Source organism: Lates calcarifer, linkage group LG21 (assembly GCF_001640805.2).
Source record: "Lates calcarifer isolate ASB-BC8 linkage group LG21, TLL_Latcal_v3, whole genome shotgun sequence".
Taxonomy (NCBI): domain Eukaryota; kingdom Metazoa; phylum Chordata; class Actinopteri; family Centropomidae; genus Lates; species Lates calcarifer.
In genome coordinates, this window is record NC_066853.1 from 22,254,232 (window position 1) to 22,282,035 (window position 27,804).

The following is a 27,804-nucleotide window of genomic DNA, read 5'->3' on the forward strand; positions in this document are numbered from 1 at the left end:
CAGACTGGTGACCTGTCCAGGTTGTACCCTTCCTCTTCCCAGCCCTGCTGCAACTCTACAGGACCAGCAGTGTAGCTAATGGATGGATGGGTTAGTAAATACATAACCACATGAAAAAACCTGGGCAAAATGTATAATATAACCATGAGATTGTGAAATAATCTGATATTCTGCCCTCCAGGCACATATGTTTGTTCTCTGTGTTAGATTTACTGCAGGTTCACAGCATTATCTCAGATGTTTTGCAATTTTGCCTAAAGTTTTGCCTTGCAATTACATGCAAGTCTTGTAATGATGTTTCAAAAGACAACAAGACAGCACAGCAGAGGGTAAGATACTGGATGAATGAAAAAGTCCAAGATGTTTAGGTTGCAAATAAAGCATCCAATCAGCCTGAAAAAGGTCAGTCATTTAACTAATCTTGCAATCTTTCATCTTTCAAGTCAGACTTAGTTTACAAGTCAACTATCATTTCAGGGCAGGTGGAGAGGCTTGAAGTGAATCTAAGAAAAGACTTTAAAGCATAGTAGTAGAAAAGTAGAAGTTCTGTAAAAAAAAAAAGAAAAAAAAGTATGAACTTCTACACACTGTCAGTACTAAGTTTATTGAAAGAGCTAATCAGGCAATAAACTTAGACTGATGGAGAAGAAAACAGAATACCACAGAAACCTGAAGATAGAAAATACAGAATGGGCGAAACAAGAAATTATCAACAAGACAGGTAGAAATAGAGGACATTAATTAATCAAACACTAACAACCAGACGAACACTAATGAAAAAATGTACAATCAGCATCTTCACAAAAAGAACATCTTACAGGAATCTGGCTGTCAGACAGAGGTGCAACAAATGTGAAATAGACAGAGCAGCTGAACATTGATTTTTAGCCTGGTGTCAGAAAATGGTTTAACATTGGAGGAACAACATTGGAGGAAATAACTTACTATGTTTACTTTCTTTTTGAGAGATGGTAAAATAACAAGGTTTCTGCAAGATTAATCAAGTCACTACTTCACAGCTGCATATTTCTAATAATATCATTAATTAATCATTAAACAGAACCTGGACCTGGATACACAGCAGGGAATGAATGGATGGATTAACCAGTTAAAAAAATAACCTATGTATTTATTTGATAAAATCAAATAAAAAACATTGCTGCCTATTGTCAGCTAGAAAAAATATTTAAGACCTTTGAAAATTACATATAAGACTATACGGAATGTACTACACACTGAATGTATGGATTAAGCCTGATTTAAAACTTGATTTAGTTACCCTCGACTGATCTTAGATTCAGGCTAAATTTCTGCAATTTTCAGATTGATTGTCCTTTGCTGTTCAGTTTGAGAGGGTCATGACATTGATGATGATCAATGATATGGTTGTTGTTTGGAATTCTGGCAAGTCCAAATTTTGGTCGTCTGTCTGCAGTTCAGTGTTCAGATTTTGCACATGGCTGCTGTAAAACAATCTGTTGTAAATGATTATTATAGCTTTATTAAAATAAGCTGTTATAACTACAAACTTTGATGAACTGAGCGATGTTTTCCATCCCTCCTTAGACTCTGTAAATGGGTAAACCTAAACCTCTCAATGACAGGTGTTTCTACTATTTTGTCCACTCCATTTATATCACTGAGAGCAGCCTAAATAACAGAAAAATCTCTTTGTATAATGCTATGCAACACCACAACCTGCAGCCTCCAAAATGTTGAATCAACACCTCTCTAAAACAGTCGAAACATTGTGTATTAGGTTCAGTTAGGTGTACCTAATAAACTGTCAACTGAGAGAATCTAATCAAACTAATGCCACAGTGGAGGATTTCTACCAACAGCTTGCTGTGTCTAGACATGGTGTTACACAAGACAAGTTTATTTGTATAGCTTCTTTCAAAATAAAAGGCAATATGACAAGATCAAAAAGAAACAAGACAATATAAAAAGACAGATATAAATAGGATTTAGAAAAAGTAAATCAAAATAAAAGATAAAATATGTTCAAATAGAAAATGATACATTAAACAATAGAATAAAAACATAACATGAGATTCGATCAGAGGAAAAGGTAACTGTAAACAATGTCTATAAAGTGGCTAAATATCATTATCAATTTCGGATATTCAGATACACCCAGTACAGGTGCTGTAAATCATTTTGTAAACACACTTTTATGGGCATGAAGCTGAAAAAAAAAAGAAAATTAGATTTCTTGCATTTGTATTAGTCATTACTTCTGATGATCTCTTCAGACTTCCTGCTGGATGTAGTTTTCTATAAAGTTAATTCTTCCAAAAAGTAAATGATCTGTTCAAGCTGAATATTTATGCTTATAGGCAAAGATTTTGTGGTAAAGTGGTAATTTGGTAAACTTTGGGACACCTGAATCATCCATGACTGGACACATTGGTGGCCTGTTTCAGATGTTGGTGAGCACTGTGCTGGTCACCACGGCAACAGTGAGGGTACCGGGGAGGTCGTTGTCACGGCGGTTGCCCTTGTCTCTCAGGTGGAGTGTCTGCTGGAATTCACCTTGCTCAGCTGGCAATGTCACCTGACCCAGGAAGGAGTCCATCAGCACGTTATGGTTGTAGATCTGAAAGACACGGTGAGAGAGGAATTCGCATTTACACACATTTACACAATTCTCTGTCTGACAACCTCACTGGGCTGCCAACAAATTCACACACAAACCTCAATGCTGATTGGCTGGTTGGCTTTCTTCCTGTAGAAGAGCCCCTTGGTGTCGAAGGCAGGGCTGCGTGTGTTCTTATGGATCGGAGAGCGAACTTTCTCTCCTTCACAGCGAATGATCACATAGGGGTCTGACACTGGAGTCCCACACACACACACACACACACACACACACACACACACACACAGAGTCAGTTAGTTAATTATTTAGTGGACATGAACAAGGGTAGATGTGATTCAAAAGTAAAGACTATATTTCTAAATAAACTAATTTAATTGGAATGTACGGTACATATATGAGCTAAAGAAAAACAGTCTGAGTGAAGAAGATGTTGACTATGGTTCCAACTATTTTAACAAGAGCAAACACAGCAGTCTTAAATGATCACAGTCCTTGTTACTGTCTGTGAGTTAGACGGTTTCTCATCCATTCTGAAGTAACATGCTCCTGGAAGAATTGTGACTGTGTCTATATCTCTGGCATCTGCCATCTACTGGCAAAAAAAAATAACACTGGTGACAGCAGGTGAGGTTTTTCTGCACTGTTTAAAAGTGACACAAAGAAATTTAAATAAATACTCAAAAACTAAAGGTCGAGGTTCAAGATGATGATGAGCAAATATCCCATAAAGTGTCTCTGAATCATTGTGTTTTTATGGGCCATCAACAAACAAACAAACAAACAAAAGCAAATCTACCTCCGTCAGAGTCTTGTCCTGCGAGTCCGTTAGCCTGCAGTATGTGGACCTGTGTGACCAGAGAGGGATAACCACACAACCCGGACCAGCAGGTCTGTGGAGGTTCATCTACAGTCAGCTCCCTACAGAAGATAGAGAGCGAGAGGCAGATGAAGGGATACCTGTATTTGTTCATTGTGTTCATGCTCATTTTTTTATTTAGAGTCTTGTCATGTTGTCTCTTTTGTTGTTAAAAAAGGTTGTTACTAAACAGAGAGGATCTCAAAGAAAAGAAAAATTATTTAATAATTCATTTTCTCTTTTTCTCTTTTCATCTTATGTATGCGTTCAATTTACTTTTCAATTAACCATTTCAATTGATACTTTTAAACTTTGAGTTTAAACATTTACACTTTTCCATTTTCCATTTCAAAATTTTAAATGTCACTTTTGTTTTTCAAATTGCTGTTGATAACAATATTAATTTGTCATTTCAAAATCCAGTAATGTTGTTGAACAGCACACACACAGAGACAACAACAGCTGAATTCAGACTAATACAGTGTGTCCCTACTTGCAGTCTGAGGACACATCAGAGAAGATGCGAAGTAGAAACTCTCCCTCCAGCCCGGGGTCAAAGGTTGTGGGTATGATGACGTACCGCCCCTCTTTCAGGTCAATGCGTAGGAACACAGACCTTGAGTTGATGTAGACACTCCCACCAACCTTCTGCTGGGTGACATGCATACGGTAGATCCTGTTTAACTCCACCTGAACACAGATAATGCACATATGAAACACATGAAAGATAAAAGTAAACATCTGGTACTGATTTACAATCACTGTCTGCCTCATCTTCATTCTCTGCACTTGTCTATATCTCTGATTGATTATTCCTTTTCTGAGCCCACGTGTTCAATCATGTAATCACTTGAGAGAGATGAAGTTACTTGATAAATGTGTCTCATGCTAGGATCTTCCTCTTTCCTGAGTTGGGAAGTCATTCCTCTGGCTTTGGTGTATTCATGTGCTTTTAAGTCGGGATGTAGAAAAAGCATGGATGCTACAAAGAAGGTGTGTTGTATTTTATTGCTCAGAGTGTTTACAGAATGGCACGGCTCAGTTGCTGACCGTGTGTCTCATCTGCTCTCTTTTTATTGCTTTTATTGTCTTTAAGGATGTTTTAAAGTGTGTTTAATGCTGCCCCACTGTTTGTTTTATTGCTGGTTTAGCCTACTATCTCAGCCACCCTGAATGTCTCAGCTGCCTGTGTCGCTCTGGCACTTCTCTGCTTTAATACCTGTATGCAACAGATACACTTTGCACTGGACTACACAGCATTTTATTTTGTAGTGTATCATATACATTCACTTGTCAGTTTATTAGGTTTACATAATAACTAATGCTAACTGATACTAATGATATCTATTATAATGGAGGATTTTGTAATGACATCTATGAATGTCTTGAGAAAGTGCACACACACACACACACGCACACACTTACTCTGTGTATGTCGAAACCAATAGCCAGGTTTTCTCCTCGTCCCTCTTTCAGTCTGGCTCTGCGGTCTTTCTGCTGTAGACAGATCAGTATCTCGTCCTCTGGCTTCTTCACATCAAACACATACTGCAACACAGAGAAAAGAAATACACATACATATACATTATAGGAGTTTTTCTTCCACAACAGAGATGCCCCTATAAAACAATGCAAAGTCTTGCCCAGGACCAAATATGAGTAATTGTAAATAAACAAACACCTGTGGGTTTTGGAGGAAGGTGCGCTTGTTGTTGGTGCAGCCTCCAGCTCGGTTGAGAAGAGGGTCGTCGTGGCGGCGCCAGGAGCCCCGCATCACGGCTTCCTCCCAGGTCTTATGGAGACTCAAGTAGGATGTGTTGATGAGACGACATAGGATGAGGTCTGTGAAGTTGGCGATAAAATCATCAAATGTCATCCTGTAGGAGTGAAGAGAAAGAAGGGTGGGTGAGCAGAAATTATTTATTATTTATTTGAAGAAATTATTTTTTTGTATTTATTTATGATAAAAGTAATTGTAGTGAATGATCAGAGATATTTATGACAAGAGAAAGGAAAAACAAAGAGAAAAGAAAGGAGTGGAGTCGAAACCCAACTACTCAACAGTAGGTCTATGGCTTCAGCGGAAAAGTCACAAAGTGCCACACACAGGCTCCATGTATCTGCCAGAAGAGGGCAGTATTGCTCTAAAACTCACCAGAACTCGCCGTCATCCTGCACGGTGACACCAATCTTCTCCCTCTCACTCTTACTGACCTTCTTCCACTCCTCAGAGCTGCAAACATGTAGATATAGGTCACATACATGTCCATTAGTGAAATCACTGAATCATTAAGACTTTCAAGCATATATAAATTGTATATATATGTCTACACAAAAGAAAAACAATGACATTAAACTGACTGTATTTTTGTTGTCCAGTAATCTGGAACTACAAATGTTACAACTATAGATTCTCAGGTTAGCCTACAAAAAGCATCAAAGCTGAACAACCTGAGAATCTGGATGATGTCAGACCTGACTTATGTAACTCTACATTTAACAGTGTGATACCAAAACTGATCAACTATGACTGTGCTCCTTCATATCTTCCTTTACTTTCTGTCTTTTTCCGCCTTTCGCTCCACACACCCTCTTCCTCACCTGTCGCTCCAGGGCCCGTTCCACTCTCTCTGTCCCCAGGGGTTCCTCATGCGGATCATGGTGAGTTTGTCTGACCGGAAGTAGGCTAACAGGCCGTGGCCCAGCCTCACCTTGCGGACATCTGTCACCGCGTAGGCATGACCTTTCACCAGGCCGCAGGCCAGCCTGGCCTCCATGTCCTCTGCACTGGTTGCCTGGAACAACACAACTCACTGGTTCAGTCAGTCTGAAAATCAATCAGTCATTCCTAAATTCATTCATTGACTCATTCAGCGGGTGTGTGGTTTGGTGTTTGACCTCTCCTCACCCGGATTGAGCAGCTGATGAGCCCTCCTCTGTTGTGGACTTTAAGGACTCTCTCGAACAGCTCATTGCGTTTTTCTTCATCTTCTTTGAACCCATTCTCCGTCAAGTTCATTGGCTCCGACACGCCCCCGGTGAAATCTACGAGAGCGTCGGCCGTGTTGCCCCCATCCAGCGCCTCATAGCACCCACACATTCTAGAAGACACACACAAGCGATCATTAATATTTACATGGAGACCTTGTAGAGATGTTTTGTGTCACAACAACTTAATGCAGTTGATTCTTTCCTGCATCTATGCCTGAAAATGTACACACAGACACTGATGATGGCTGATATATTGCAATTAATACTTTTTTGTGATCATTTCCACTTTTATTGTATTTTATAGGGATTGTCAGGGATTTATTTTCTCATATGTAGCTTGCTTGTTATCTGCATTTTCATTGTTAAATTATAATAACTGCAGGATAGGGAGCACCCCTGTAGCCAAATGGTTGGGGCGCGTACCACCTGGGCAGCTGGTCCCCGGATTGACCTTTACTGCATGTCATTCCCCTACTCTGTCTCCACTGTCCTGTCCAAATAAAGGTGAAAAAAAGCCCCCCAAAATAATTTAAATAAATAAATAACTGCAGGCTACAAAATGAATGTTTAATCAAAGCTCCATTTTGATGTTGATTCTTACTAGTTTGTTCTCTGGGAGTTTAATTCTTATCCTACATGTATAACAACAATCTGCTCTTGTCACCTGCTCACAGTATTCCATGACTACCTGTTTGGACTCACACAGACAACCAGAAACTTGGCGACTGTTATGATCATGTATACAAGGAGTTAACTGACTAGATTTGTCATGTTCCATGCAAACTTCCTAAATGTCACGTCCTTCATGCTCCCCCAGTTTGTAAAGGAAGTTTTCAGTTCTAGAGTTGCAAACTGGGAGGAGGAACTGTTGGAGCACCTTCATGGGTTGGATGTTTTTTTCATGGTTTTTGGATAAAAAAGTCAAAAGTACGTGATGGAGAAGTTGACTGAAACTCTTGAGGTGCATTTGGTCAAAAAATAAATAAATTAGATTTCTTCTGTGGAAGGTAGAAGCCATAAATGGAAAAGCTGATATCACAATCGGCAGCTTAAAACAATTCATTCTGGATTCTGACAGGAACTTAATTTTATCCAAAGGCAATGAATGCACCTTCACACTCTGTATTATTCAGGAGAGTCCCATCATTACTACAGCATCAGTGTTATTGTCTTAGGCCTGACCCAGTTCCTCCAGAGCGACAGAAGATACGCGACCGTTTTCACAGACACACACAGTGGAGGTGCTTACTTGGCGTAGGCCTTCTCCACCAGCGCGCTCCAGAACTCGTTGCTGTCTTTGGAGTGGCAGTACACCAGCTCTCCGTTCACAGTAGGCAGCTGGTCATCGATCACCACATCCACCCACTCACCAAACCGCCAGAACCGGAAGTGGAAGATTCCCGCGTATGACTCTGGTTTTTCATCATTCCACTCCTGGTCCTTCCAGTCAGGAATCACCTGGGAAAAACAAAAAGAACACATGACATTGGTCAAATTGTTGGTGCCCTGGGTTCTACTGTAACTACTCACTACTACACCCCTGCAGTCAATCCTACAGTGAAGAGGGAAAATCTCACATTTTGTAATCATTACAGGTGCTCAATAATTAAAAAAATATAAATATTAATAATACATTTTAAAATTTGAATTTCAAGATTATGCAAAAAAAAGTTACAATAAATCATTAGTTTCTGTTTCCATTTCTTTTGTTTCAAGTAGTTTTAAATTCAACTAAAAGATGCTCTGCTGCATGGGGAGAACTAATGCATATAATTTAATAATTATAATAAGTCTCTCTCTCTTTCTTCTGTTGTTTTTAGTCAACCTGCATAAGAACATTATAAACAGTTGAGTATAACTGCTGCACATTTAATATCCAGTGAAGATCTTTAAACATGATTCACTAAAGCATCAGCCAACAGATTTAAATTCACCCAAAGTAATAATCACCCCTGATAATATCAAGTCAATCTGTACATACTCTTCAAGATACATTCAGAATTACACAGCTTCCATTTGTTGGTTCCTGAAAAGTTTTCCACTTGTTTCCCCTTAATTAACCTCCAGTATCTATAATTAACATAACTGACTGAGGAGTTTTTAACAAGGGAATGGCATCCACCCATATCCTGCCCCAAGATCCCTACTGACACACACACACACACACACACACACATATACAGTGACAATCCTCAGTGAAGTGAGTTATATAAATAAATAACTGATCCAAGACCAGTGGAGCTCCCAGAAGCCCTCAGGATGACGTACAAGAGGCATCAGCGCCTTCTGTTGCCTAGCACCCTCACACATCACCCACCTGCTTAACACCTTAAAAAAAGCTTAGAGTATTTTCATTTGATATTCAGACATTTCAAATCTGTGCCATAGTATTCCACAGTGTTTAAGTATTATACTGCAGGCAGAGAAGATGGCAGGATTTTGTTTTGTTAACACCTCAGATAATAATTCAGACAAACACTGCTGCTGGTTTCAATAATGCTCACAATTCCTCCATGACAGTCAAAAAGCTCATATCAAATTACATTTTATAAATACTTTAAGACATGGAGAATACAGTATGTGTTACAGGTTGGTGCAGAAATGCCATGTATCAAGCAGAACACACAAAAAGACAACTAATTATTCTGACTGACACTGTTTTCACATTGATCTCACCTCCCAATGCTCTCCCCTTCACTCTCTCTTTTTCCTTTGTACGGCAATCAATGTGTCCTAACCAAACTACCCTGTGGGCAGGAAGGGGGGGGGATGGGGACAAAAGTGAGGCACAGCTACATTGTGATGGAAATAGTTGGAAAGGGGAGGGGAAATAGAGAGAGAGAGAAGAGAAACAAGCCTATTAGAAAAGAGAGAGCGAGAGATAGGAGGCAGCAGAGAGAGAGAAAGAGAGGTGGAGAGGGTGAAATCAGAAACTCTACCAGAGCTCCATCCATCACAGCATCCATCCAGGCAGGAAAGTCCTACCCTCTCTTTAAACCAGGATTAAAACCTCAAAGTCGCAGATGGACAAGGCCAAGGCTCCCTCCAACAAGATAGTGCTGACATTTAAAGAAGACACGGCACTGACAGAGGTGAGATTCACACTTTGAAATGACGACTTCTCACCTCCAGCTACAAGACAGTGACTTCAAAGTCTGTTATGACAATATGTGTGAATGCAATTTTAGCTTTAACTCAAGAAAAAGTGTCACTGGATGTACAAAGATTAAACCTAATCGTTTTGTGCACATCAGGAAAAATGTTAAATATTTCCAGAGTCAACTCTGCAGTTTTGACAGCTGATGAAATGTCTATACTTAAATAATCCTTTATATACTGAGAAAAGTTTGAAATAGACTTTGATATAGACCATTTTTGAAATCTACTGTATTTAAAAATATACATTAAAAATCTATTAGCAAACTTTTTAAAGTTTGCTTTATGGAAGCGTATGCTTTTCAGGAACATCAGCTGTAAAGGAATAGCTTATGTTAATTTGAACTTTTCTCCCTGGTTTAATGAACAGAACGGTCTTGATGACATGTGTTTTCTAAAGTGTGCTACTCATCAGAAGAATTTGAACACTGACTGGCACACTGCCTCAAAAACAATTTTGGTTCTGTCTGGGATCACTCAGGGTGATGTAACCAACTGTCTGGCAGCCTCAGTGGAGGTCAACAGCTCCAGGGCTTTTGTGATCAAATGTAAATGTGTGTCTAACCTTTGTATCAATATTAAACCTATTAGCTAAGTATTAGCTGAATTGGTAAAAAGATAAAATATATGTGTATAATAAATGACATATTTTTGAGTTTTGAAGACTGCTGAAATGACAGACGTTTATGTTTCTGGATTGATTAAATACAATGTCCCTGTAAAGTTAAAACTCCTTCACCTTCTCCACATCATATTATAGGCTTCATATGAATTAGAAAATATTGATTTGACATCAGTTTACACAATTCCCCACATTGGCTAATTTATCAAAACAGGAATGTTTGCTTCCTGGTCGTACTTGATGATGTCTATAGAATTTGACCTTCTGTAAATTCAAGTGAACGGACATGATTTATGATGGATGTGATTAGGTAGACTCATGTCTACAGGGGAAACATGATGCTGAGGCCGAGAAGAAGCACAATATGAATCTGAGGCAGCCAGGACAAGTCACATGTGACCAAGTCACATTCCTGAACTGAGCATCACTGAAAATCCTTCTGTCCATTTAAGTCTGATAGAGCCACTAAAATCAGGTTTTTAGAGACAGAAATGAACTAAACATGAATGAGTTTAGAGTCTGAATATCTTCCAAACCCATTAACCCATGTTGAACTTTTATGTATTTTTAGAAAATATCTATAAATAGCTAGAGTATAGCTCATCCACACCACATTCAAGGCCTCCAGTTCTTGGACTTGTTTGTGAATGGTAGGTCCACAACCACAGAATAAACGTGGTTGGGGTTGTTTAATCAAATTTGACACACGCAGTTAAGACACTGGACTGAGGGATAACAACACTTGTGTAAGTTTACTGCATGTCACACTGCACAACAGTAACAGATTCTCCGCCTCAATCTGTGTCAGACTGTACAACATCAGTTAGAGGCATTGTGCGATCAATGCTTTGGACTAATCACAGCCCAAATCACACAGTTTAAAGGGCATTTATTGTTTCCTCCCCAACTCCTCTCAGTTTCCATTTCATCATTCTCTTCCTGTATTTTTTTTTATTTCCACTGCAGATGATGCGTCTTCGTGTGTCGTCTTTGCAGCGGTCAGGGCAGAAGCGTCAGGACGGTGAGCGTCTGCTTCTTCCCCATGAGGCTGTGTATCGACTGGACTTCCACATCCAGGAGCTGAACTTCTCCCGCTGGTACTTCTCCCTCTCCGGCCACGGTCGCGTCACCATCACCGGTATATCCCAGCACTGGACTCCTGACCTCACCAACCTGATGACCCGTCAGCTACTGGAACCCATCGGAACATTTTGGCGCAACGCAGAGGACCCAGAGGATTCGCCGCTCAAATGCCTGGAGGCGGACATGCAGGAGTTCGGCGAAAGGATTGCTGAGCTGGCCAAGGTCAGAAAGGTCATGTATTTCCTGTTCGCTTTTAAAGATGGGTCAGAGGCAGCAAATCTCAGCTGCTCGGTGGAGTTCACGCCAGAGAAATGACTTTTCCTTTTCTGCCAGTACAAACTTGTTAGAATACTGGAAAAGCACTGCAATATTTTGTTCAATCTTTGATCTTTAAAAAACACCAGACTAGAGCAGAGAAACCTTTCATCTCCAATCAATGAAATACCTCAGATTAAATATCCTCCCTCCAAAACCTTTTCTCATTTCTAAACTCTAAATTTTGTTTTTGTTTTTTTTTTTTTACAGTAACAAGACGACACATTTTAGCTCAAAGAGCAAGGTTTTAACATCACTCCAAAAGCCAAAATCAGAGTCAAAGTCAAAATGTTATAAGCACTTATCACAAAGACAGAAAGTAAAGAGAGTCTTTTTCACAAATAAAATTACACAAATTTAGTAAAAAAAAGAGGTAAAACAAGTATGAATGCACTTTATTTCAACTTAACCTGGAACTAATTCTCTTGTATGTTTGCCTGTTTCCTGGTGCTACATAAAAGATGATAGTATCATCAACATAAATCATCACTCTAAAAAATATTTTAAATTTGTACAGTGACATGAGCATTCATACAATTTTTCTATTGACAATATTATTTAATGGTGATGGACACTTCAAAATCAATAACTGAAATTTCTGATTTTTATAGCTCACATTGAAATCATCTACCTTTGAATTAAAAACTCATGGGATTCTTGTGAAATACAAACTAACACTGAAAAGATTCATCTTGTAAATAAAACATGCCTTTACTGATCAGCTGAATACTGTGATAACCTGTGTAATGAGTGACTTGTGTTTTGAGTTGTTGCCATCTTTGCTGTTGTTGCTTTTTGTCTTTAAATACTTTCATTGCTCACAGAAGTGACAGCTAGATGCAAAACAAGTGGCAGTGAATGGAATATCAAATATTCACACTGCATGACTGTCGGCCTGACACAACAGAGATCAATGGAGTGACATCTATTAAATATCGACTGAAAACTGTGTCTGTGTTCTCACTGGTGCTGATTATTATTGGTGTTACTGGACAGAGGATGAGGTGAGGGAGGAGGGAGGGGGAAAAAACAGAAGAGAACCTAGGTTAAAAATTAGACTGGATTATCATCCTAAACGCTTGCTTTTTAGTAAACACAGTAACTCAGTTACCATGAGCATGAGAAGATGTGAAAGGACAGAGATAGTTGGTGGGGAAAAGAAAAAAAAAAATCAGAGTTACAGGACTAGTGAGGTGGGAAGAGGATGAGAGAAAATGAAGAATGACTGACCAACACAAATAGTGTTTGGAGCTGTAGTTAACATTTTGTTCTCATCATTTCTGACTTAACGTCAGATCAGTAAACATAAAGCACCTGGACTGCTTTATGTCCTGCCATGATCTCCAAGACAAAAGAACACCAATGCTCACTAGTAGGTCGTCATCAAGAATGCTAATCAGTTTTATCAATATCAATCAATCAATCAATCAATATGCACACCAAAATCTTATCAGATAATCTACTCCATACGGGGCACCTGTGGAGTATGGAGTTTCTACTATGTGTTGCTCTTGAGTTATTGTGCTCACAATTATCTATCTACACATTAACAGTGTCAGAGACTCACAGGCACCTGCCAGACGACATAATGTCCAGCATACACATGCATCATGGTGATGAGACATACGACTATTAATAAGAGGTCACTCATTAGATTCTGCCAGAAGAGAAACAGATGAAAAAAATGCACGGTGAGAATGTTTACCACTGTCTTTAAAAGCAGCAGAGAGGACAAATTATTAACATCACAAGTAACGCTACAGAATCAATGTGAGTAAATATTTCTTCAGTGACTTCACTCATTTTGTCTTGTAAGATGGTAACTACTATTACCAGATCTCTTCACTTTGGAATAACAAATTCTAATTATATAATTGTCGTCAAATTGCCTGTGTGTTTTGCCTTCATCACACTAGAGGCTTAATAAGTGTTTTAGAACCAGTGTTTGTTTTTGTGGACCACTGACGGGTGTCAAGACAACTGGCTGCTCCACTGAGGCAACAACACCTAAAACAGACTTTAGTTTCCCTTCAGCTGATGGAAAACTGAGAGCTGCAGAGGACCTCTGAGACCAGACAAGAGGATCGAGGTAACCAACGGTGGAAAAACCACTGAGGAAATACACAATGCACTGGTGCGCATACACACGCACACACGCAACCATCACTCTATATTCTTGTCAGGTTTATAATGGTGTTTCATTGTTCTGAAAACAGTGACAATAAAGATCTATTCTATTCTGTTCTAACATTTACATCTAACTGGCTGGAAAGCTTTGAGGTCTTATCGTGATTCACTCTGAAAAATAGTCCAATGAAAATACCTTCAGATTAATCACTTAATACCACTTTAATCCCAGACACTTGAGACACCTAGTGCCTTAGGTCTACACAATCTAACACATACCGTATGGTGAATTAGAAGTGTGTTGTCAGGCTTAGATTAAACTTAACACACCAATTTATCAAGTCATATATACAGCACTGTGGATGTTTATGTTTGTTTCCCTTATGTAAAACCATCTGACCAGGTGCTGGTCCCAAACTCATTCTGCTGCATAAGAACAAGCCAAAACATTCAGCCAGAGTCATAAAGAACTTTCTTCAGAGACAAGAAGAACAAGGAGTCCTGCAACAGATGATCTGGTCCCCACAGAGCCCTGATCTCTACATCATGGAGTCTGGGATTTCATGAAGAGACAGACGACACTTAAACAGACAAAATACTCTGCGATGCTTGGAACAACCTACCTGCCAAGTACCTTGAAAAACTGTGAGCAAGTGCACAGAGGAGAACTGGTGATGCACTTTTTTAAAGCTTGTACACAGTACTGTGTATGTATATGATTATTCAATTCCAACTGACAGAAAATCCATACATATAACTGTGTCATCTCTGAGTAACAGGGTTGTTAATCAAGGTTAATGGTGCCACCTTATGGATGAAAGATGTAATTTCATGGTTGCTTCAGCCTCCAGCTCAAGTCAATAAAAATTCCTTTAGTTTGTATTTGTTTAAATACAGATAGTTGCTTTAAGTCTCTTTGTTGTGAAGCTGTGAAACAACAGTCTGTTATACGTCCTTATTACAAATTTAAACTCCTAACGAGCACTGTTAAAACACACATTACTGTATGTTTGGTGGTTAAGATGTTAATGATGTATTTTCAGAATGAAAACTGGTTGTGTTTTGCTGAGATCTTGAGGCCAACTCATCACAACCAATGAACAAAAACATGGTGTGTGTGTGTGTCCGTGCGCGTGGGTGTGTGTCATTCTGCTGCTGTGTCATTCAGCAGTAATCTGTACAGTAACCATTTGGATTGCCACAGGACACACTGGTCTAAAGTAAACACACACCCAGTCACACAAATCTGACACCCATATATTTGTATGCACACAAGCCTACACCCATCAGTGGACACACACACATGCACGCACACACACGCAACCCACTTTACTGTCTGAGCCACAGCTCACAGAGATCACAGGGCTGATGGTTTGATCCCAGTTCCTCCTGTCCACATGTTGAAGTCATGTTGAAGTTTACATGTGAATGGGTGAATGAGAGCCAAATTCTAAAGTCCATTTACCATTTACCATACACACGCTCACATTAAGAAACATTTAAACCCAGTTACAACCAAGCGGTACACTAGTCACTAAATACAAAGTCTGATATAGTGTGTGTTCAGGATCTAGCCTCATGATGCATTCTGATGTAAATATTGCTTCATGTTTGTTTTTCCTCTTCCCAGTGTTTGCTTTGATAAAGCTGAAGCTTCCCTCACACTTAAACTGCAACCCTGACCTTACCTAGACATTACCCAGGGGAGCTGTATGTGAGAATGCACATGTCCAAATCAGTTGGACTTCACCCTGCCAGCTCTCTCGCCCAAAGTGCGCGATGTGTCCGATTGGACCGATATGTGAACAGAGCAGGTCACTGTCCGGAATTCCGGAATTCACAGCGAGTGAGTGAGTGAGTGAGTGCATTGATGATTTCTACTATACCTCCAGTACACTCTACCCTGAAGCCATCCTTTGCCTATACCAAACTGAGCATTTCCAGTCGGTAAGAAGGTGCCTGACATGGACAATCTCCTGTTTTGTGTATGAAACGACAACTCCAGAAAATGTCCAGACCCGATTCTACAGACATTGTCTGGAGTTCATATGAGAAAACACCTGAAGGTTCCAAACCAACTGCACAGCAAATAAAAAGACAATAAAAGATAGATAGTGCCCATGAGTCTTTGTCTCACCTTCTGCCAGAGTGCCTCTCTGGATGCCAGACTGGAGCAGGCAGCTACAAACCAGCAGTTTCCCAGCTGGCCTTGGTGCAGGTCGTGGGCACTGATGCCATCAACAAACAGATGGGGGTCGCTGCATAACTCCTAGAAGGATAAAGATGATTGCAATCAGTGTTAACATTTTCTTCTTCTTTTAAATGAATTATATCCTTTTTTCTGACCTATAAATTCAACAGAAGGACAAAAGTGACAAACCTTAATAGTTACTGAAAATTTACATCCATTGAATGATTTTGCCAACACAGATTAAATGAACTCTTCCAGGCAACAAAGAATCCAACATATAATCAACACTTCCACTGCATATGGAAACATAGTAGCCCCCACACCCCCAAAAACAACTATCAACCAACAAAAGAATAACTCAACAATGAATTATTTACGAGGTTTGATTATGAAGTCCACTTGGAGGGGAGGAGGGGGCATGGGTAATTATAACACATATGTCAATTGTTATAATATAATTCTAATTATATCATCTGTCAGTCCACTTTTTTAGTCCTTTTCCACTGGTGTCTTTAGTCAAGCTACAGCTGCTGCAAAGCAGCTGTTCAGTGATCAACAGTGGTAGAAGGATGTGTTCATACTGGGCAGCTGTCAGGTGTGGATGAATGTAAAACAGGGCGTAGCCAGAGCATTCAGTCAACCATCATAAGGTAAATACTGGGTAAAAATACTGTCCAATTAAGGAGAACTCACCTTTGAATGTTAAAAGTGAACCACAGAGTGTTCGAGAGGCAGAGTAACAGGACGCCAGCCAAATGATAGGGCTGGGATAAACCAGTGGCACACACCCAGCAAGACCACAAACTATTTATGCAGCTATAAGACAGAGGCATACGTGGCTTACATTAAGTTCACCTAAACAAGTCTTGTTTGGTACAGATTAAAAAATACAATGTATAGATTTTGTTACCAGCCAGGTATTTACCTCTTTTTCCAGTCTTTGTGCTAAATTAAGCTAATCAGCTTCTGTATTCAGAGACTTGGATGTAATATTTTTTAATAATGTTGTGCATGGATTTTTATATTTTGTAAATGATTCAACCTAATTTCTATAAAATGGTTTTAGTATTGTCTTGTATGTATATAAGTAATGCTTTATTTATATAGAACGTTTCAAAACAGTAGTTAGAAAGTGCTTAACTTTACAAAACAACATACATCAGTTTCTAAAAATGAGAGAGTGCAAGTGAGTTTTACAGTTTCAGTTGAGCCAGATTCTCTAATAGTTATGGGAAACTATTAAAAAAAAAGACTGGTCTCCTTTCATCTGAAGTCGAGCTCTCAGAACATCCAGTGGGCTCTGGTTAGCTGATCTCAGAGGACTTTAAGTTGTAAGTATGTGTTCTTTTTCCTTTTGTAAAGTCACATAACACACTGACCAAAAAGAAACCAATGAGAATCTCAAATGCTCCTGTGCTGTGTGTGCACTCTCAAAATTAGAAGCCACTATTTTAACTACACATACTGTATATGTTATACTGTACCATAAATGTCCTCATCTGTGCAACCACACACACACACACACACACACACACACAGGGCAGGTCTAGCGTGGGTGGTTCTCCTTCATCCCCTTTAATCATATATGCACAATGTTGGCACATCCCTACTCTTTCATGGTCAGATCTGTCTCCTCAGAGCTACCACATCTGCAACATTTAAATCATAATTAATGTAGATGATGTTGATACAAGATGGAGTCATATTATATTCTCTTATGATATACACCTCTCTCTCAGGCTGGATGCTTATCACTAATAACCCCCTTATTTTTGTGCATTAACTGTATTACACAATGACTGTGGCCACCATTATCTACATGTCAACATAATAATAATAAAAGGCTGTCACAATGTAACCACCTCCCCTCTCCTGTCCTTATCTTTCTGTGACATGAGGCCTGAATAGTTAACAATGATTTATTGTACATGTTGTTTATATTTAATTGCAAAATTGTATCAGTGGAAAAAAAGATTGGTGTGTTGGATTGGTGTTTAATTTCTTTTCACAGAAAATCAGACTTGTTCATAGAGAAAGACCTCATTAATAAACACTGTGGTTCACGTGGAATTAAAGAGTGGATTCATACTGGCTGCAAACAGATCACAGGTGATCTTTTAATTACATCATCTTCTTACACCTTCTTCCCCTGCAGTGGTTTAATGGCACCCAGCTGAAATTAGCACAACCAGCTGTTAATCTCAATGAACAAAAACCTAATATCTTCAGAACAGTAGTGGAGGGAAACATACAATAATCTGCATTTTCAATGAAGATTTCACTGAAATTTGGTTTAACTTTGACCCATAAATAAAACATAGCTTTCACCTGTGGAAATAAGAATGAATTCTGCACCAAGAAGAAAAAAACCTTTTGAAGATAATGATTTGATTTGTCTAACTTAGACTTAGTTGCATAATAGCTTCACCTGAATTTCAGAATGTGTTTTTGGATGCAGCAAGGTCTGTGGACGTGTGTCCGTGTAAGCTTCAAGTCTGATTACACTGGTATGGCCAATATTATCTGTTGTCTGAACAGACATAATAAATATGGGTGGACAAAGCTAAAAGAGTGAAAGAAATTGCAGTAGAGTAATTCCAAACAGCTCTTTTATGTTGTTACATGTTACAGTGTGTCCAACAGAGAGCACTGATTTGTTTAAACGTCCCACTTAGTCACAATTCTTTAATAACCAAATCTGAGGAACACTGATCAAAAATGTTTGTTTGTTAACACCTCTAATCCAAATGTGTTGACCAACAAGGTTGATCAGTCCAGTTTTAAGTTCCTGTAAAAGATGTCATGTCACTCTGTGTTTTTACCCGGTACCTGTCTCTCTCCACCTCATCTTTCTGGACAAATCAATAATATTGATTGGAGTGCTTTATGTTTCCTGTTTAATTATTTAGCAGCTCAGATCATCAATGATTGACAGTAAAAGCATATTATACAGAGTTCAGACTTACACTGAGTGTTCATTTATACTAAGTTCTGACAGAGGACTGGAAACTTAACCTGAATTCACATAACAATAAAAAACAGTCTTCATTCCAGTCACACCACAGTCTGCCATCTTTTCTGTCCCACTGCAGTTTTTGGTCTGAAAAGGGTTCAGCTCATGGCACTGTCACCTTCGCAAATGAACTGGACTAAACTGAGAAGCTTGTCAAAGTTCATTTCAAAGTGAATTAATTTGATGAATATTTCCCAACAAAAACAACTAATTCAAGGAGTCTTGTGTGGCTCAGTGATGTATTTTAGTGCTGTGAATCTGTGTGTGTGTTTGTGTGTGTATTCCAAAAGCAGTGTAAAGTGTAAACAGCAGCAGATTGAAGCTGGAAAGCCATTAAGCAATAATTCCATTCCATCCTACTTCTCCATTATCTAAACTTAACCAAACAGCTGCAGTGGGTACTGCTGCACCACATACAAACATTCCTAAAAGTCAGTATGGTTCAGTGAAATGCACTGTGTAACTCAAAGTCTCTGTGCGACTCACAGTTTTACCAAACAAGTCTGTACTATTACACAAGTTCAAGGTTTACACTAGACTGAGAACATCTGTGGAAATGTTTTATTAAATCGCTTATCCACAATATGAACGGTGATGTCTACTCGCTCATAGCATATATCAACCTGATAACGGCACTTTTCTAGACAGGAGGAAATGTTTTTGTGTTTTGTCAGTGTGACACAGGCCAGTTCCTCAGTACATCAAAAGAAACTGCTGATTTAAAACAGCTATTCTGTGTACTGCTTTGGCCTTAATGCAATCATTTCCAGATTAAACCAGAAAGTTTTGGCTCGTGCTACAAAGCAGCAAAATTCAGTTACAGAAGGAGTGAGGGAAGCCACTGTGGTGTTTGTCTCTCATTTTTCCTGTGATGAAGTTCAAGTGCATTTCAGTTTGTTATTTTTTAACAATCATTCCATCATAATAATCCAGTTTCTTCCTACAAAACAATGATTTTTACACATTTTTACAAGTTCAAATTTCTTCTCGCCAAAGATGATTTGGATGAGAAAACTTTCCATGTCTGCTCTGAGCCATATTTTATATCATATTTCAGTCCCACAGTCCCTGTAATCCTGATTCAAGCACAAATGTAAGAATCACTTTAGCTGAAGAGGGAGACACCTCAAAGAGCAAACACAACATGCAGACACACACACAGAGAACGATTTCTGGCTGCTGGCATGTGAATTCAGTGGGGTAGATTCCACAGATTCCTCCCCTTATTCAGTCAATGCGCCCACTCTTCTCTTTACATTCATGCTCTCCTTTGTCTCGTGAAAACTATCCCCCCTTTCCCTCCTACTGTTTCCTGTCTCTGTTTCTTGTCTCTCTCTGTCCCCACTATGAATCAGCTGATCAGTTCACTGAACAACTTGTGGTGCAGCAGTAGCTGTGGCGTCATCTCAGTTTTTTTTTTTTAGGATAATTTCTCATTTTACTGGACTTATAATGTTCTTATTTTGCAGCGTGCCATTACAAGTTCTGCTTCCTATTTACCTATTTCTTCGTTCTCACCTTAGGTCTTTTCCAGGTGACTCGGCCGATATGGTTGCTCTGGTAGAACAAAGACTGGTCAGATGCGGGAAACAGAGGGTCTACAAACAGACGTCCATTCTGCTGGCACTGCCTCCTCAGTGCAGAGAAAGACTGGCCCTCATATGGAACCGCCATCTCCCTAAAACAGACAGAAACTGTTTATCAGTACTTTTCATGAAGCATCATCCATTATACTCCACTGCAATACCACCACCTCACTTCCTTAACACACTTCCTGCATTTTTAACATACAACATAAAAAGTATGTTGGCAAGTGTTACCAAGTCAAGATTTACTAGTGTTATAGACATGATCTTCAGTTTGAGCAAGTTTTAAAGCTACATAACTATAGTGTGAAGACAAACAACACATTATTTACACTGTGTCTGCAGATTGGATATGGAGGAAAATCACTCAAACATCTGCTAAAAACTGTTCAGATACTGTGTACATAATAGAATACAGACATAAAGGTAAGGCTATGTTTTCAGAGTCTTCAGATGTAGCTTTGTCTGGACCCACTGTGGTGCTGATAAGGATTAGCAAGTACTAAGTAAATAAGGATATCCTTCTCTTTTAAAGACATAAGACACTTTTTAACACTCCCAAAACATGCACACGTACACACACTTACACACACACACACACACACACACACACACACACAGAGGCATGTAACTTTGATCATGTGTTTGCTTTGCTTGTGATTCGTAGTCAAACATGACTGTCCGAGTTTCTGTTTGTCATCTGGTCATCCTGTGTGTGTGTGTGTGTGTGTGTGTGTGTGTGTGTGCACTTGTATCTCTACAGTTGTGGGGACCAACCCTGTGTGCCTGTGTGTCTATGTATGTGTGTGTGTGTGAGAGAGAGAGAGAGTGTGTGTGCAGCAGCATTAAGTGCTTGCTAAAATAAGTGATGTCCTAACAGCTGCTTCCTGTCCACCAAATAATGTGAGACAATGACAGAAAGAGGAACAGGTCTGTTGAGGACAAAAGTTAGATTTCAAAGGGATAGTTTACCCAAAAACATTTCTCTTTTTACCTGAGTGTGACGTCCTCTTACACATTTTTGATGGGTATACTTCAGCAGGCCAGCTGTGGATGCTGAATGCATTACAGTTCAGACTTAGTGCTGCAATGCTTATTTAAAATTCAGGCTCCTTTAGAAGCATTTTTTTTTCCTGGCCACAAAAATAGTATAGATGTTGAACAGCAGATAAAAAACATGACTGCCTAGTAGCAGCGATGGTGATTATCATTAATCGCTTCACTTCATTTACTCAAATAAAAAATAAATAATTGAATAAAATCAGTTCAACTATGAAATCTTACAAAATAGATGATTTTTCTTATTTTGTATATTTTCATTACATTTACTCATCTGGCAGACACTTTTATCCAGGACAACACTAAAGCTTCAGTGCAGCAGGAGAACTTGAACTAAGCACTAAGTACTAAATCTGTTCAATAAGGCAAAGTGCAAGGAGATCAATTAAAGAGGTGCACTGAGAGAGCATATAAGTGCTTGTTCAGCATGTTAGAGAGTTAGAGGTGTTAGGAGAGGAGGTGCTCTCAGGAGAAATGAGTCTTCAAGAGACTGTTGAAGATAGAGAGGGATGTGTCTGCTGTGATAGCATTTGGGAGCTCGTTCCACAATCAGCAACCACCAATGAGAACAGTCTGGAATGTGATTGCCTTGTGTGCAGGAATGGCAGTGCCAGACAACAGAGCTTGGAGGAATACGGTGGCTGAGAAGGAGCAAAAGTCTGTATGATTGAGTTCAAGTAGATGGATGCAGACCCAGAAGTTGCTCTGTAGGCAGAATTGACTTGAATTTGACTTGGGTGGCCAAGGGTAGTCAGAGGAGGTCAATGAGCAGTGGAGTAACATGTGCTGATCAAAGACCAGATGTGTTGTTTCATTCTGGACCATTTGTAAGGATTTCACTGTACGTGAGGGAAGGCCTGCTGGAGGAGCATTGCAGTAGTCAAGGCGAGAGATAACCATGGCCTGTGCCAAGAGTTGGGTTTTGTACTGAGACAGGTAAGGCCTGATTTTTCCTATGTATGTATAGTGTAAAGTGACATGGCCAGTTGGTCATCGGAAAGTTATAATAACTGGCGGACACACACACACACCCCTAATTTGACACCTGAGAGGTGTGGGACGAGGTGGTTTCTGAAGCTATTCACCCATAAGCAGTAGTGATGGAGTGTACTCTCTCCTTAAGAGACATTTAAAGACAGCTTTATGAAGCCAAACTAACCTAAAGCCACTCCACACATTGTCCACTTAGTCCTGCTCTACTGCCAGGATGTGGGTTACCATGGAGACTGTTAATGGGACTCATCAGGTCAGTCAGTAATTATATCAGTGTCCCTGTAATGCACTAAACACAGAGAGGATACTGAACAGAGCAGATAGAGGACAGTGTGTGTGTGTGTGTGTGTGTGTTTCTTTGACAGAGACCAACTAAAAAAGTAACAAGAGAAAGACTGATTTAGTTTTCCACAACAAATTCTGTGGAAACATCTGCTTGGGGATTTGTTTCAATAAATACTTCCATTCCTTTGGCTTGTAAATGGATTTTCCTTTGTGATGCTGAAAAGCCAAAAAACAACCTGGCAAAGATTCACCTGAGAAGCATGTAGGAATACTTTAGTAGGAACAGGTCTGTTGAGGACTTTAGTACTTTAGTAGGTGGCTGAGTTTAACATCTCTGGTCTTGATATGCTGTTTAGCCCAATGATAATGGCTTACAGTCTTTTAAACACCTTTCAAGTAATATGCCTTGTAAAGAAAGATTTCTTCAGATATCCCCAGGTCAGAAATTACTTTGGTGAAGGAATCAAACAAACAGGGGATGGCAAACGTAATCTGGTCAACATATTTACTGATGCATAAAAAAGACAAACAGACAACAAACATCCATTATCACAAATGCAACTGAACATGAAACTCCATGAACTAAATCTCTGTCAATATGAAACAGAAAGGGAAAGAATCATCCCTAGAGATGTCAACTCAAATTAATGAGTGGATGGAAGATGAGTTTTGTTGGAAGAATGTATTATGGTCTGTAAGTACAGAAAATAATTTACCACTTATATGTGCCCCTTCACATATGTCATTTAAAGACCACATTCCAGCATAAGTACAACGTCAGTCCACCGCCAGTGTAGCTGACAAATATCTCAAAATCTGAACAAATATGATGATACTACTAGAGCTAAGTAAAAACATACAGTGCATCATAATGAAGAGGAAACAAACCTTTAACACTGGAACAGTCTTGTCGGGCATCTACTGGAGAGGATAATACTGGTTAGAATACCCCCTCTAACATCATTAAATGTTTTGGACACGTATATCAAATATCATGGTGAAGGTGTGACAGAAAGAATGCAGTGAGAGCATTTGAACTAACACTGAAGTGACAACAGAGTGAAGTTGCACTGTCACACAACATTTCTGAAGTAAAACAATATGTGGACTCTCACAGGATGTGAATGAGGACGCTGGTTAAATGAAACTAAGCTGGCCCTCTTCAGACAACCAGCATGACTGGAAAATGACTCATCATGAGGTGGGGGAGGGGGCTGTGTGGTTTTCTTCATTTATGTGCAACACATTTAATTAAATTTCATTTATTAAACTGCATTTAATGAAATGTTTAACAGAACTCACATCAGATGTTTAGTGACTTCTTATCAAGTATTGAGTATCTTCTCTGGTTTAATATTAACAACAATGTTCTTGTTATTTCACTTCATGTTGCGATATCCATCAGTCCATTTTCTGTACTGCTTATTCTGGTGCGGGTCACATTGTTAGAGCTACTGTTCCTCAAAACAATGTTATTCATATTTTCAGAAACACCAAGTTGGTTTCTGTTTCGCAGAGGATGCTGCTACGTGACTTCAATCTCATTGCTACACACCTTTTTAACATCACTGAGCAGAACAATCAAATTTAATGTGATTTTATTTAATCTAGAGCTGCAAACTGAGAGGTTAAAAGTTAATGATTGTTAATGATATGTTGGCCAATATCAATTTGTTTCTAAATTACCTCACATCTTCAGCATTTCTGCACTACAGTTTCTTGTTACTTATCAGTGGAGATACATCATAACAATCCATCTGTGAGCTAATAAAGGCCTATATCCAATATATTTATATTCGGATTGCTTGTTTTATTCAACCAACAGTTCAAAAATAATTGGTTTGCTGTGTCATATGACAAAGAAAAGAAAACGAAAAACAGCATATCTTCATATCTGGGAGGAAATGGTGTCAGCAGTAAAGAACATGCAGCCACAGCAGTCACCTGTTCACATCAGTCTACTGGCAGCAACTGCTGTTTACTGCTCTTTTCCCACTGCCTGCACGAATATCAGATTTACTTCCAAATCTGACTGTGACACAACCTCTGGTATTTCCTTCCTTAAGAATTACACTCAATCTTCAATTGTCCCGCACAGCTAACTTTTCATTCATTTTTTAAGTGTGGGCACACTGTATCTCAAAACAACTGAAAACAACCGACAACTGAATTAAACTGAATCTCTACAGACCATCAGTGTTATCTCCAGACACAGAGGTTTGACTGTGAAGTAAGAACAGATTAATACCAGCCAAACATGGGTGTGGCTTCATGTGGGCAACTTTACAAATCACCCCGGATATGTAACAATTGAAAAAAAAAAACAACCCAGTGTAGATGCTAGAAGACCAAATGTTGGCATTTTAAATGATATGATATGTGCCAAACTGTCCACTCGTCTCACTGTGCTGAAATGAACTTTCAAAAAAAAAAAAAAAAAAAAAAAAAAAATAGAAGCAGCGATTTTCAGCTGCGTGAAGCCATTTACAGCAAGTCAAAAAGTCACATCAGCAAATAGGAAAACTTCAAAACCTTCAAAATAAAAGCGCAATGCTTGTTATGGAAAAGAGACTACAATAGTGGGAAATGGGAACAGTAAATAATTCACACAACTGCTTCTAATCAAACTTTAGTGATAGAGCTCGTCATCACTGTTAATGATCCTCTTTTGACTGGTGGTGTCTAGTCTGTCCAGCAGCTGAAAGAACGACAGGATCGATGTCAGATTATTGTATATGAGGATGTTTATGGTCAGTGATTCTGTAGAAATATCAAGACTTCAACGTTTAGAAGCACAACTATTACTTGGTTAATTCATTACACAATTGACAAAAATTGACTGGCAACTATTTTGATTGTCAACTAGCTGATTTGGTCATTTTTCACAGGAAAAAAAACCATTTAATGATTTAAATGAAATCATTTTGTTCTTTATGATTTCCTATTTGGTTATCCACCCATGTTCATTTTCAGAAAGCAATCAATTGTAAACATAATTGACAGTTTAACTTATAATGAAGATTGCTAGTTGTAAATCTGTAAATGACTTCACTTCATATTCCAAAATACTAAAATCACCAACATGTTTATGTAATATTCTGTTTGTCTTATTTTTCAACGCTGGACCTCTGAACCACCTCTGACATAACAAATAGAAGTTGCATATTTTATTTTGAAGGATATCGACGGATGTATATTTGTGCACGCTGCCTGGCTTGAAAGATAACGAGTTTTTTGGGATTTGTCATCTTGTCTGAAGTCGAGGAAGGCGAAACTGCCAACAAATGATGTACTCTAAAACACTTGTCTTCCTCTTCCATCCTGTTATGTGTTGTTACTACGGTGTCGGTATCTGACGCCACCGGCAAACGTTACAATAATCGTTTCTGCACGTGCACTTTGTGAAAGTTCCTGCGCTTAAACTTGGACAGCAGTGAAATGAATTGCACTCTTCAACTTTTCTGAAATCAGGCCCTTTAATAACGCTTATCAGTGAGATTTCCTGTAGTTTTTAACAAATTAAACTTTACCTGAGAGTATGTTTGGTTTAACAGCGGCTCCCTGGATGCCACACGGTGCTGCTCTCTCTTCTCCCGGGATGATGTCGGTGTTTTCGGCCTCCCTGCGCAGTCAGATCGGTGATGTGCGGAACTTTTCAGATGGAATTTACTTATTCCACGACACACAAAGTGAGACCACACAGAGACAGGAGGGGCTCCGACTCCAGCGCTCAAACCGCCCTCACTCATGTGAAGGCTCCACCGAATTATGTGATGCCTTCAGGTGCGGTACGGACAAACTGGAATCACCGGGTTAACGGCACTTAAAGCTCCGAACGACTCGTTATTCTATCGTTTACACGGGAGGGAATACACATATATTAATCAAATTTTACTCCTTGGCAGGGAGTTTACATGAACCAGCATTGTATTGTCACTTTATCCAAACTGAGATCTAGACAGTGGTGTTTCCTACTGCACCCGAACAGCTCAGAGTGTATTATTGTGTTATTTACGTGCATACGAGTATCCTGCTTATGATCAGGTTCTTTGAGAATCCAGGTTATGTGTTGCACACGTTAACTTCCTGAAACCTGGATTTGCTTCTTAGAATACTCTGATAGAAACCAGGATACCGTGGCATCTAAACCTGGATGCTGTTATGATCATGAATACAAATAGATGAATACGTTTTTCACCTTCCACATAAACAACATGCCGCCTCATTCCAAAATTAAAGTAAGTTGTGGTCACATTGGTATATATTTTTTGTAATTAAATTTAGTTGAGAGGATGGCTTGATTAACTTCCTAAAGATAATCTTTTGCAAATTGTGATTTATCCACATAGGTCTATTACATAGACCTAAATAATATGGAGTAAATCTGACTTAAGGTGCCCCTGGACAGTTGCCTGCTTTACCTGGTTGGTAATCCAGCCTTGGTTGAGAGTGACTGACTTAATGATTGTGGTTTAACTGTTGAACTTACTTTAAGGAATTATACACATCTTTAAAGCATTTGACAAAGAATAAGCCTGCTGCAGACCTGAATAGTGTCTGTTTAAATGTGCTCTCACATAATGAACACATAATGATTTTACCTAGGAATAAATGAAGACCCTTAACATTATATGAGCTAGAGGGAATTTACAAATACAGCAAGTTTCCCTCAAGATTTTTATTAGTACACCACTGACCTCTGTTGGGTGCTGCAGTAATTACAGGAATAACTGTTGGGCTGTGAATGCTCTTTGATACCAAAACCAGTGAAACATTTGTCTGTCATACTGGACTAGAACATATGTATACATATATAACACCTTTGCATTTCATCAGCGTGAAAGTATCATAATGAAAAAATAGTTCCTGCCAAAAAAAGTGAATCATAATCGATACCACCACAAGTCCTGCACAAAGTTAAAAAGAGC

General features: G+C 39.1%; 2 protein-coding genes across 3 annotated transcripts; one reads left to right on the plus strand and one right to left on the minus strand.

The window, feature by feature from the left end:
* Window positions 1-585: 585 nt before the first annotated feature.
* On the minus strand, window positions 586-26,643 carry LOC108872711 (calpain-5). 2 transcript variants are annotated; one of them, XM_018660545.2, is made up of 14 exons: window positions 26,407-26,643; window positions 23,765-23,794; window positions 20,472-20,631; window positions 15,887-16,018; window positions 7,696-7,904; window positions 6,364-6,556; window positions 6,057-6,250; window positions 5,611-5,688; window positions 5,137-5,332; window positions 4,881-5,003; window positions 3,949-4,145; window positions 3,396-3,517; window positions 2,698-2,834; window positions 586-2,599 (listed from the first exon to the last, which is right to left on the minus strand). In XM_018660545.2, the coding sequence occupies exons 3-14, from the start codon at window positions 20,625-20,627 to the stop codon at window positions 2,423-2,425; spliced, it is 1,914 nt and encodes a 637-aa protein (XP_018516061.1). In that variant the 5' UTR covers window positions 20,628-20,631; window positions 23,765-23,794; window positions 26,407-26,643; the 3' UTR covers window positions 586-2,422. The 2 variants fall into 2 exon arrangements, with proteins under 2 accessions (XP_018516061.1, XP_018516060.1); XM_018660544.2 differs by lacking the exon at window positions 23,765-23,794.
* On the plus strand, window positions 9,222-12,571 carry ompa (olfactory marker protein a). Its single transcript, XM_018660546.2, has 2 exons — window positions 9,222-9,538; window positions 11,191-12,571. The coding sequence occupies exons 1-2, from the start codon at window positions 9,470-9,472 to the stop codon at window positions 11,620-11,622; spliced, it is 501 nt and encodes a 166-aa protein (XP_018516062.1). The 5' UTR covers window positions 9,222-9,469; the 3' UTR covers window positions 11,623-12,571.
* Window positions 26,644-27,804: the final 1,161 nt, after the last annotated feature.